Here is a 12,951-nt window from a genome sequence, read left to right as displayed (position 1 = left end):
GCCTTATATGGGTACAGCTGTAGTGATGACACTGACAGTACCTCTCAGTTTTACTAGAAATTCACATCCCTTTTTTGTATCATTATTCCAATATGCAATCTGTCTGTAATTCAGGTGCTTTTTTGTCAACTGCAGCTCCATAAGCTGAAACTCAGGGCAGTCATGGTAGAGAAAATACAACATTGTACTAGACCTCCCTTCCCTTGCCTTTCCTATTCTGGATGCTAACTTTCCATAACCACACTTGCAAGTTTGCTGGTAGCTTCTGACATCTGAAACACTTAACTCCTCAAGCTTGAATCTACTCTTCAAAGCAACTGAATTAAGTTTTTTCTCATTTCTTTGGGTTTTTAAATATTTCTTTTTATAGGCACCACTAAACAAGTTTCAGCTGCTAACTGTAGGATATTTGCAGATACAAAATTTTGATAATACTCAGAATTTCTTAGATGGCCTTGTTAGTTTGCTTAGATAGGAAATAAATGTGTGCCTATGACCTGGTATAGGAATGGTGCGTTTGTTTTGATCCAAATGTCTTAGACTGGAATGCTCAGCAGATTATTTTTCTAAAGAAAGTTATATTCTGTGCAGATTTTGATGATTTATTTTTACATGCAGTTTATTAAATTTATTTAGCCTAATGATATTGTGTGACTGCGTAGTTCTTGTTTGCCTGAAAGTCTGTTTGTCTCACAGTAGGCATTTAGTCATCAGTGTTGTGAGATTTCTTTTTTTCTTACAAATTGTACTGTGAAAGGAGATGGACAGAGGATGGGAATGCTAGCTTATAAGCAATTTCCAGTGCTACTTTTTATTATATTGCCATCTACACTGTCCATTATAAAGCAAGTAGAACTGAATTCTAGACTACCAAGTGTGTTCCATTACAACAATGTAAATCCCAGGTAAATGTACTGATTTCTATGGAATTATTCTGCATTTACATTTGTTTAATTATAAACTAATCTGTTCCCAGTGGTTGAACACTAAAGATAATAATTGTGGGTTTTCTGTTCCATGTTTATATTAGAAGTGGTAATCAGTAGATGGGTATGGTTTAATGTAAAATGGCTTTGTAAAGCCTGGCTGTATGCCTGTATACAGTGACAATGAATAATGGCTGTGGGGAAGCATTGGGGTGGAATAGTCATAACTGAAATAAAATACTGAGATAAATGAAGCTTGAGAATCAGTGGAACTTGCCTTTTTGTCTTAGAGCAACTGACAACAGAAATATAACTAGCCTTAACACAAAAGGTAGAGTGATGTGGCACAATTAGTCGATCCTGGGGAAATACTTTCAAGCAAGCCATAGCTATCCCTCCTTAACCACAAGGATGGGTGGCATGGCATCAGGAGTGCTTAGATGAGGGAGAAAGGGAAGAAGACTCACAAGAACTTTTGCAATGAAAGGAAGAATCACTAATGAGAAGAAAAATGTGACTGAAAGCAAGGTGATCTAGCATAACGTCAAGTGAAGGTGGTTCAAGAATTGATGCTTCATCTGACCACGTCCTTCTGCCATTCATGAAAGTATTAGAAAGGGCTGATATCAAGGTGCCCACTTCTGATAAATCTTTAATTGTTCCTGAGCAGTACGAAGGTTCCACAACAGTAAATTAAACTTTTTTTTGGTTGCAGTTTGCCTACGGTGTCCCTAGCTTGACTCTGAAGGACATTGCTTGCAGTCAGATGCTCCTGGACCGCTTTATTATCTTCAGCAGCCGAAGAGCTCTCCATTCTGTGCACAAGGCCATGTGTGCCTTGTCCCAGGAAAGCCTACAGAGAGTAGAAGATGCCCTGTATGCAAATGTTGATTTCTTTAAGCTATTTCAGCTGGTAAGTATTAACACAATCATCCTGCCTTATGTTGCCATTTTTTTGGCTGGTATTTCATTGCCCTTCAAGAATTTTCTTTGTAATACATCACCAGTGTTCCAAGTGGTCCTTGTTTATTTACCCCTGCAAATGTAGGGTTACGGATGTGTGATCATTAACTTACCATCAGCTAGACAGTTCTGAGTATGCTTTGGGATGAAACAGATGAAATTAACAGTACAACAGAACTAAAAGATTCAAATGCAATTTTAAAATCAGAGTGTGTGTGGAACTGTTATCTGGTCTTTCCAGTCTCTGTAGCAAAACAGTGTGTGGCAAGACCTCTAGGGACCTTGTTGAGGGTTCTGAAAATACCCTGTACAACCCATCCTGTCTTTGCTCCATCCAGCATGACAGTATTTCAGGCTGAAGTCAAAGTCACAATGCAGCTTGAGTTGGGACAGCCATAAGAGCCTTTAAAAAAAAAAAAAAAAAGGCAAAACAGACAAAACCAAACAAAACTAAATAAGTTATACTGGCTTTCATCACTCTTTCTATAGAAGCTTTTCTTTACCTCTGTTCATTTTCGTTGCCCTTCTTTGTGCTGTTCCTGTTTCTGCTGTGACATTCTTGCCATAAATTAACCACAACTGCAACCTTGGTTCAGTATGGAGATATTATGTGCACATATATATTTTTGTTATTATTGATATTTTATTATATATTTAAAAGCAATAATATGAATATATATTTTTATATATATAATGGCATACTGGCCTTTTTTTTTTTTTTTGTACTTTTGCTCTCTGTTCTTTTCCTAATATTTTTCTGATACTCCATTTGTGTTCTGCACACTGAGCTGGTGCTTTCAGAGAACTAGTCATAAAGACACCAAGGTCTCTTTCTTCATGGTAGCAAACTTAGAGGCCATCATTGTGTATACCTCTTTCATGTTTCTTTTCCCCATGATCATGACTTTTCATTTTTCAACAATTAATTTAAATTGCTGTTCTTTACCTTGTAACTTAATGTCATGAAACCATCACATTGGCAGTTTGCTGTATACAGCAGGCAGGATATATGAGCAGCTGTTAAAGTTACATGGAAAGTATCGATCAGACTTTTCTGCCACAGCAGTGTAATGTCATGATTAATTTAACATGGATTTTATTCAGCTTTGAGTTGCTTAGAATGAGGAACAGAGGTTGCCAGAAGCTTTAACTGACACACCAGCCAAATTACTGTTTGATTATTGTAGCATTGACAATCATTCATTTGTGCTTATGTGATTTTGCCAATCCTGATAAGAATCTGTGGTCAGCTTTTGAAAACTGTTATTTTCCATTTCTAAAAATATACTCATATATTTTCATATATTTGATGCTTGCTGGAAGTAGCAGAGAATTAATGCTACAGTACTTCTAAGATAGGTTTTCAGCATTTAAGGACTTCATTTGAATATGCACACTGGACTGCCCAGCTTTAAAATTAAGCTGCTAACATATCATGATTTAGTTGCCATATCAAATGAAATGGAAAGAGGAGATTTCATGTAGCAGTTGTCTGTGTTTAAACGAAAATAGACTCACATGGGAAATAGGAACATAAACCTGAAACCAAAATCTGGAGTTGTGAAAGACTGGATGTTCAGATGCAGGCTTATGGTCTGGTCTGTTACTACAAGATCTGTCTGCCAAGACTTTCTCTGAGTGTTGGAAGTCTGTGTGTTGGAAGGGTATCTGTAGCCTGATTCCCAGTGAGTTTTAATGTGCTGCAGAGAAGAGGGATTATCTTTTCATGATGCCTAGCACAATGAGACCTCAAGTTGGTATAAGCCTTCTCGCACTCCCATCATTATAGTTGCTAAATAACAATTTTAATATATTTCTGGTTTTTTACAAGGCAGAAGTCTCCCTTTTAAATCAAAATCCATCTCAGTTACTCCTGTTAAACTAAAAGGTAGACTGCACATAAGCACTCCTTGCCACAGTTATTTTTACAAGATGTTTCTCCACCACTTTGAAATTAATGTTCTTTGTTGAATTTATAATCTATATATTCAGGTAGCATATGCATAAACATACACTCAAATCCTTCATGTGCTCATGTATACCCTCTAGGGTTTTTGCCAGAAATTAAAGCAACTCACATTTTTGATAGCAAAGCAGTCACAGAAAAATAAGACCCTTCCTTTACTGTCTGGCTGGCTGAGTTGCAGCAAAGAAAATGAGCCTCTTTCTAGAGCACTGCTGTTCTTGAACCTGCCTATTTAAGCTTTGTTTGAAGTTCTTTAAACCTTATAAATATATGAAAATAAAATTCTTTTACCTTATTGCAGTTTTGGGTGGAGGTAGGCAGTTCTCCACTAAGCATAGACACATGTTGCTGCAACAGCTGCTTTGATCAGTATCACCACATGCACTTGATATGTAGTCAAACTGAGTGTAAACCTACACACAGTTACACATGCAGAATGAATCTTCATTGAGCTTTTAAAAACTCTATGTTACTTTAAAACTTCTACATTAGAAATACCTATGTATTCAAGACCCAGGTTATTTTCTGCACTCTTACACTGGCGGTCACTCTGTACTTCATGGTCTTCAGGCTACAGTTGTATAGTATAACCAATCACATTCCAGAACTTGTTTTTGCCGAGCTCCTTGTTTGAATAGGGCTTGTTTTAGGATGGGTAGCTGACTTTGGATTCCAGAACTGGGCCTTCCATTGTTGGAAAGAAACTCTGTTTATGCTCTTCCTCTTTTTTTTTTTTTTTTTTTTTTTCCATGTCACCATATTCACTTCCAGTGAATATGAAAATAGTCAGATAAATATTTTGGGGAAAGCTTTTATCGTCCTCTGTGTTTAGGGTCAATAAACGTTCCCAGCTGTATGCTCTGATATTTAGGAAAAGTGAGAGTGTAGTTTGTATATAATGTCTGCTCATCCTGTCTTATGTGTGCTTCTAGAGAACATGAACTAGCTGAGTACAAATTCAGTCATTTTAGGACATTTTATTAAGACCTGATTCATACTGAATGCCTCCTGCAAGAAATAGTATTTAGGAGCAAATGTGTCATTTTGACCCTGTTTCTCTTCGTCAGCAAGCTACAAGAAGGAGGTTCTTAATTCCATGTTTATCTCAGGCTTTTCTCTGGTTTGCTTCAGATTGTTTACAACACCTGTTCACAGTTTCAAAAAGGCCAGGTTAAGGCAAGTGCTCCAAGAATCCTGTATCATCTTTGCAGAGACTGGTTCCCCTTACAGGACAAAGAAAAGTGTATTTTGAAGCATTGTGTGTGTATACTTCCTGCCTGAACTGCAAGTGACAGATGAGAACATGCTAACATAGGCTTTCCATAAAAACTCTTGCCTTTGTGATTCCCTGCCAGGTACCTACACAGTGCAGCTGTCTTCTGCTTTCTTAACCACCTACTGGCTGAAAGGAATGGCAGGGAATCAGCAGGGCATATGGCTATACAGTTTTGGGGAAGTCTTTTTAGGGACTTAAATAGTACAGTCTAGCCATCTAGAAGTCCAGCTTTATATTTTACTGTAATACCAGAAGAAATAGATGCCTGAGAAAGCCTGAAGAGTGCTAACTCCAAGCACACATGTGATTCTTTAAACAGCTGACAAAGAAGGTGATGCAAGCAAAGTGGTATGTGACAGCACACTATGGTGTCACTTGTTTCTTAAGAAGCTAGTGATAGCTAAAGTGTTAACTTCTGCTGGAAAGGCCATTTGGCCAGTCTGCAGGAGCCTGCAGAAGAAATGGTTTCTGTCAGATCTGACAGACAGTGAGGACCAGACTGTCTCCCAAATCAGGAAATCTCTCAAGTGTGAAGTACTAAGTTATTTACCTCCATGGCAAATGGGAGCTTCTGTATCACAACCTTTGTTAAATTCAGAAGTTACCAAAAGTCTGTACATCTCACTGGAAGAATAACTTCTGTGAGAAACAACTTCTAAGAAGTCCCAGTTGCTGCATTCGTCCTCAATTTTTGCACCTTTTGGCATGGTGGGCTTAGATAAGCAGAACAAATCCTAAGCTATATTTTCAGTAGCCTGTGACTGTTTCAGCCTCACGTTAGTAAGAACACTTACACAGGCTGCTGTGTGAGTCTGCACATGGGTACTGGATTTATGGCCCCACAAGACAGGCTTACAAGACTCACTGTTCCAAATAACTCAAAGTATTTGAGCTAGATAGATACCACATGGATTTTCTTCTCTCACTTGTAATAGCTGTTGTCATGTAGAAACTATACAAAATTCATCTGTGTTTCTGATGTATTCACAGCTTCCCACTGTGTTGGACAGAAACTCACCAGGTGCTGACCTGAAGGCCTGGGGAAGGGTGCTGTCTAATGTCTCCCAGGCAGTGCAAAAGGTAAGTGGTCTAATAATAGATGGTGTCACTTTTCTGAGTAGTGCATAGTCCTCCTTTTCCGTTGTTCAATTCATGTTCCAGTCACCTGCTTTATCAGAAAGAAAATAGACTTGTTTGGGAAGAGCCGAATCCTTTAAAAGTTCATTCTTCTCTCATTACAAAATAAATGTAGACATAAGAACTGGCAATTATGAAGCATATTCTTCAGAAAAGACATGAAAGAACAAGAACTGAAAATAGTGCCTGTGACCAGGACAGAGGAGATCAAAGGATGAGGTTCTGACTGCATCCAGGCTTTACCAGTCTGGGCACAACTGAGACCTCACCAGTGGCATACTTGCCTCCTCCGAGGGTTCCAATTAACAAAGTCTTGTCTTACTGCAGCTAGCCAGGAAGCCAAGCATTCAGGACCTTTTGATGGTTCTGCAACCATTTGTACAAGATGGAGGGCCAGAATCCTTAGGCCACTTGGTGAGCTCCCTGTCTGATCTTTTCTGTGGCTACCCAGAAGGAGGTGGATCCAGAGTGCTTTCCTTCAACTGGTATGAAGATAATAACTACAAAGCTTTCCTGGGGATTGACTCAACAAAGAAGAAATCCAGTTATTTTTATGATAATACAACCAGTAAGTTTTTCCACCAAACTATTACAGAGGCTGTAAACAGATGCACTTATGTTAGAATATCACTTTTGCTTTTATAAAATAACATTTTAAGCAGTTGATTCAGGAAATCAGAGACAAATGAAATGGTTTTATTTCGTATTCTCTTCATAGCTGGAAGCAGAGAAGCCCAGGAATTGAGAACTGATAGAAATAGGCATTTGCTTTCAATATGAAGGCATAAACATTGTCATCATTGTAATTAAGACAGTCCCTCTGTCTTATCTTCTAATATATGCTACTGATATGAGGAAGAATGAGATGCTTCTGAAGAAAGTTCAGGAAAATACAGTGCCACATTCTGGAATTACTTTTCTCCAAGATAATTTTTTTTTTAAAAGTCTCTCAACTTGATTGATGGCCTGGAGCACAGGAATTTTAAAATCTCTCCTTTTAAATAATACTCCATTTGATACATGGCAGCTGTTCTCTTCCTGCATAAAAGTACATATATTTTGTAGCAGTAATGTTCTACAGCATAATTAAATCTTACGTTGAAAGTATTTCAATTTCAGGTTTTGTTGCTTTGATTTCCTCATTTATCTTCTTGCTATTGTAATAGGAGAAAGTGCAAAGAGAAAGCAATTTTACCTTTTCTACCGTTCATTATTTTTTTATTATGTCCCCTTCTGTTTGCTGTTTAATTTTGCTCTACTTTGAGACTACCAGCAAATTTTTCTGTACTAACAGCCGTATTATAGCTGATAGTACATTTCTGTGTCCCTTCTGCTATGATAGATACGGTTGTGTGGTTACAAAGTACTGGTGAGCACTTTGCCTGTAGAGGGACTCCTATCTTTCACTATTTCTGTTGATACTTGACTCTACTTATGTCTGAACCTTCAAAAGAGCTGTAAAAGGCCCAGTACTCCATTTCTTCAGCCAGGGTAACAATAGTTGAATGCTGTCCAAATAAACTAATTACTTCATAGTGCAGGAGTAAGATAGAAATGTTTACATTAAAATGTTTAGTTCTAAATTATTGTAGGATCCAGTTCTGAACTGTTCTGGAGTTCAACATTCAGGCCTGCTGGATGTCCAGTCTTATAGTTTATACTGTGTAAGAATTAACCACTAATAGGAGAAAAAATAGCTTTGTATCAGTATTAATTACAATACAAAGGAGCTGAGTCATTAGGAGAAAAGCAATTAGAGCTCAAAATTGTTCAGTGACATCTGAGTTGTGTGGTTTCCTTCCATTTGAAATACCCTAGAAATAACAGCAACTTTCAAATGGTTAAATTAATTTGTTTGCTCTTCCAATTTCCATGGTGTCTACTTTACAATTCCAGTATCTACTTAATAGTCTTTTCCATTTATTCAGATGTACTTCTACACTGCAGAATGTGCTTAACCCATTCAGATGCAAAATGCTTTAAACTGTCTGTATTGCCAGCGCAAAGCCTTGCAGGATGTTATGTGTGATGGGATTTGAGTAGGGTTCGATAAAGACTGTCTGTCTTTCTGTCTTTAGCACCCTTTTGTAATGCATTGATCCAGAACTTGGAATCAAACCCTTTAACCAAGATAGTCTGGAGTGCTGTGAAGCCCCTGCTGATGGGAAAAATTCTCTTTGCTCCTGATTCACCTTCTGTACGGCAAATCCTAAAAAATGTAAGAAGTTCTGAAATACAAAAATGTATATTTCTAAAAAATTGCATTCTAAGAAACATATTTTGAAAAACAGTGACCCAGCTACCTCAACCTAATCAGATTTTCTTCTTAGAACTCTATTTGTTCTGATGGTCATCAGAGAAGGGACAGTTACTCTTTAAAAAACAGAATACAGATCTTCACCAATTCATCCCGTCTTGGTCTGTGCCACATGCTTTTTCCAGCTCAAGTAGCCTTTAGTTGGCATGATTCCATATTTACACTAGTAAAAATAGTAATGTTTATATATATTTTACAGACCATAGAAACATCAGCAGCTCTGTGCCAATAAATATTTAAATGTGGCAGCTATGAGGCTTGGATAGACCAATTGAGACCTAACACTAAGAGATTATGAACCAATAGCAACATCATGGTTTAGTATTACATATGTTGAAATGTTAAATAATTTTCACTTCATGAAAATGAGATGGAGCCTGGACTCTTCAGCTGCTCTTTGGCTAAATGAAATGAATGTGTGAAATGAATCTGAGCAGTTAAATCAAGGTCACATATGATGAGGTTTTGGCCACCTCATCACCAGCAATTCACTTACTCTTAACATCTACGTAAGGCACAGAAGAACTGCTGCTTGTAGTTCACAGAGTATAACATCAGATGTACAGCAGCCCAACAGTTCAAATCTTGACTAATATCTTAATTATGAGAGTATCTGTCTTCTCCAGCTGCCTCCCATTTATTCACCTACACACATCATATTTCTTTTTAGTTCTTAATGGAAAGAAATAGTCAAGGGAAAAAAGAGAGGAAGAAATCATTCTACCTAAAACCTGAGTATTTAAAGGAATTGAAGTTAACTGGGCTTAATGTGTACTTGTTTTTTCCATTACATATACAACAGAAATTTATCCTAACTGACTTAGATTCTAGTTGGATTTTACACGTTCTTTTTCTGAGGATTATTAACATTTCTGCTATTTTAACAATTTTATTAAGTATTGAAGGTCAAAACTGCAACATTTGTAAGTTACAGGTTTCACTGTCACTGAATGGCTGGATCATAAATTCTGTTTGTTTATCTCCTTAGCTTTTTAACACTTTTTTCTGCTGTTTTATTCCTCAGGCAAATTCCACTTTTGAGGAACTTGAACGCCTTAGACTGTTGACCAAATCTTGGGAAGAAGTAGGACCTCAGCTGTGGTACTTCTTTCAAAACAGCCTGCAAATGAATATGATCCGTGTATGTTATAACTTCTTAGGGATTCTCAGTAAGAGCAGTCTTTCACCATCCTTTATTTTTACTAAGGGAGAAGGCAATTCATTTGGAAGTTTTGGCTGGAAGCACAGTCTTTGCAGCAAGGAATTTGGTCTTTAAGGCTGTTGGACTAATTACTAGGCTTGGTTTGAAGGCTAGTCTCACATGCATTACAGCATCTCTGACAAAACCTCAGATCTGGACACTCTCTAGAATCTGGCTCATCACTTCTTAATAAAAGCAGCAATTTCTGCTTCCCTGTCTCTCCAAAATGTCCTTCAAGAACAGACAACTTATTTTCTGGGGTTCTGCATAGGCAAAAAACGCAGTAGGACCATGGTTTTGCTGGGTCCAGCAATTTACTACCTTAGGATCCGTATTTCCAGATCCCTTAGATCTGACTTGGATCAGCTGCAAGTAATAGCTGTAGTTAAGGTTAAGATCAGCTGTGCAACTGCCCATTTATAGAATTAATTCCTTAGCATGCCCTTTTGTACTACTTCATAGCTCAGAAAGAGCTATGGAAATTGAAACCTTTCTAGCTCAAAAGGGCATGTGAAGAAGATCATTGTAGTGAAGCTGTCCTGATGTGTTTCCTCAGGACTCTCTGAAGCACCCTACAGTGAGGAACTTCTTGAACAGCCAACTGGGTGCTGAAGGCTTAACCACTGAGCACATAATCAACTTTCTCCACAATGGCTCTCCAGGGAGTCGGGAGAAGGGAATGGCAGACTTTGACTGGCGGAACATCTTCAGTGCTGCAGACCAAGCTCTGCGTTTGCTCAGTCAATATCTGGAGGTAAGGTCAGCTCTCCCACTGCTGGGAATACTTGTAGAGAATATCTTAAAGCAGGTTAGGCAGTACTTGGGGTCTATGGGAACACACAAAGAGATTAAAATCATAAGATATCTTAATTTCTTTTAAATTTAATCTCAATATTAAAAGTATATTTTTTTAAATAATACAGCAGTAAAAGAACATGAATACTTATTATTATGAAAAAAACCTTCAATTTGATGATCCCCAAATACTATATTCAAAATGTTGGTTGAATGTCTGAACATGCTTTGAGAGCCAGAAGGTGAATGTAAAACCTCAAGGAAATGTGGTTTTTTGGTGTTTTTGTTTTGTAAATACTAATAACTGCCAGGCCACTAATTTCAGCAAGACCAGGACCAGAGAAGCTAATTCTTTGGTAAGTCCTCCTTTAGGTTTTTAACCCCCTGATAAAAATTTAATTGAAACCAATTAGGGAGTTTCCACTTGTTCTGTAGCCACTTCTGACAAGACGTCTGTGTCTCTTTCCTGGAATCTGTATCCCCTTTCTCTAGGGTGCCATGTTTTTAGTGGGGGGTCTCCGAGACTTTTTGAGAGCCACAGTGCAGGAAGTGGGGTGAAGTTTCATTACGTAAATAAAAAAATGCTAAAAATGTAGATGAAAATATCAAGCCATTGTAAAAATACTGTGGAAGATACTTTTAATAAGAGGTTACTCTGGTACACCAGGAATTTTGGGTTTGGGTTTTGTTTGTTTTTTTTAATCCTGTATATTTCTGACTGCAGGTAAAGATGTGTTTGGACCTGGAATTGAGATGGGGTGAATTCCCACTAAGTTAGATAAATGGAATGCAAACTCTTCTTTGTAAACTTATGAGCCCAGGCAAAACTAGTTGAATCTGCAATGTTGCGGGTTAACTCTGAGAGTTTAAAAAACTATTGCGGTTGGTAGTAATATTAATACTTGGGAACTCAACACTTAGTATCTGCCATATGAGGGTCAGGGTCTTTATAGAGATTAATTACATCTTACAAGCATCTCTGAAAGAAAAGTAAATATTTAGTTATTATTTAATAGTTAAATAAGCTGAGCCTCAAGCTCATAGAAAAAATTGATACTAGTTGTAGGCAATAGGACCAAGACTAAATTTCTTAATTGCAGTCCAGTTCAGTCTAAAAGACCATTCATCCCCTGCAAAAAGGCAGGAACTGAGAGTTTATCTGCCTTCCTATAGCTATGAGAGGGAACAATAAAGCTTTTGCACAAAGCTCTGCTATTATTCTGATGATCTTTTTGCATCATGTTAGCAGAATTATTTCTTACTGAAACTGAGTGAAGTAGATTGCTTGCAGCAGGTCAGTGTTGGAACATGCATAATATCAGGGCAGTTACTGTACCTGGTAATAGATCTTTGTGTCCTAAAGCTCTTTGTAATGAGCTTATTCTTTTAAGTCTGCTGTTTACACTGAGTTGTTAGCATTTGAGAATGTTTTCACACTGCTAAGCACAACGAGAACAAATCGCTCCCTTTTGGGGACACCCTACTCCCTACCATAGTATGCGATGTGGAGAGGTGTGCTGCCAGCAACTATCTTTGGAGACTCCAGATCTCTGCTGCAAGCTGTGGTGCAGCTGAGAATCCCACAAATTATGCAGTGGCTGCTCATCCTCACCACCCCAAGAATTTCCTATTCTTCCCTCTGATTACCTTAGGCCACAGAACAGCTAAACTGTTTGAGAAAGCTACCTAGTCACCTGTTTATGCTTATTATTTTTGGGTTTTATCTTACAAAGCTGTTGTTAGTATTTTAGTTTTGGTTTTCCCATCTTTGTTGGACCATTTAAAATTGTTAAATAATTACTAGGAGAAGATCTGAAATAAATTTCCCAAAGTGGTTGATGAATGAGTTTTGCTATAGTGAGGTTTATGAAGGCACAAGCTGTGTTGCAATTCACTGGAAAACAAAGCCTAGGTAGAGCATACAACCTTTGTTTTGAATACAATTAATGTTAAGAGAAAGAAATTCTAGCTTTTGGCTAGTAGATTCACTTTCAAATTATGTAAATTATTGCAACACTGGTGTCTTAGTCTACGTTCTTATACAAACTTTGGTTTCATTCTACTCACACAGAAGATCTATAAACACTTGTGTGTTCTGTTCTGAACACTTGCTGCTTTCTTGACTGGACCCCTGGATAAGAGCCTATACTCCTTCTCAGCCTACTCCAAACACTCTCTATTCTGCAGTGAAAATCTAGACAAGATCAGTTGTCTGTCAGTGCTTTGCCAGTGCCATTCTCATACATTCCCCTGGAAAACTACCTGAATTCTTCTGAAGCTGCAACAAGTACCTTGAAAATAATTCCTTGTAACAAAGAAACAGCAAATAGTCCTCCAGGCACTTCAAAGACACAGTTACGCAGCAGGACT

The 12,951-nt window shown here is 37.8% G+C and overlaps 1 protein-coding gene across 1 annotated transcript in view; it reads left to right on the top strand.

Annotated features, from left to right (window-relative positions):
* Positions 1-12,951, top strand: part of ABCA4 (ATP binding cassette subfamily A member 4) — an 80,465-nt gene that overhangs the window by 21,181 nt on the left and 46,333 nt on the right. Inside the window, exons 7-12 of the mRNA XM_075759961.1 lie at positions 1,642-1,839; positions 6,122-6,211; positions 6,596-6,836; positions 8,347-8,486; positions 9,610-9,726; positions 10,343-10,540. Of these exons, the coding sequence (XP_075616076.1) occupies positions 1,642-1,839; positions 6,122-6,211; positions 6,596-6,836; positions 8,347-8,486; positions 9,610-9,726; positions 10,343-10,540 (984 nt within the window). The remainder of the gene's footprint in view (positions 1-1,641; positions 1,840-6,121; positions 6,212-6,595; positions 6,837-8,346; positions 8,487-9,609; positions 9,727-10,342; positions 10,541-12,951) is intronic.

The sequence above is a fragment of the Balearica regulorum genome, chromosome 8, assembly GCF_011004875.1.
Source record: "Balearica regulorum gibbericeps isolate bBalReg1 chromosome 8, bBalReg1.pri, whole genome shotgun sequence".
In the NCBI taxonomy this organism is placed as follows: domain Eukaryota; kingdom Metazoa; phylum Chordata; class Aves; order Gruiformes; family Gruidae; genus Balearica; species Balearica regulorum.
Note: the sequence above shows the minus strand (reverse complement) of the source record. Positions and strands in the feature narration are given on the sequence as shown.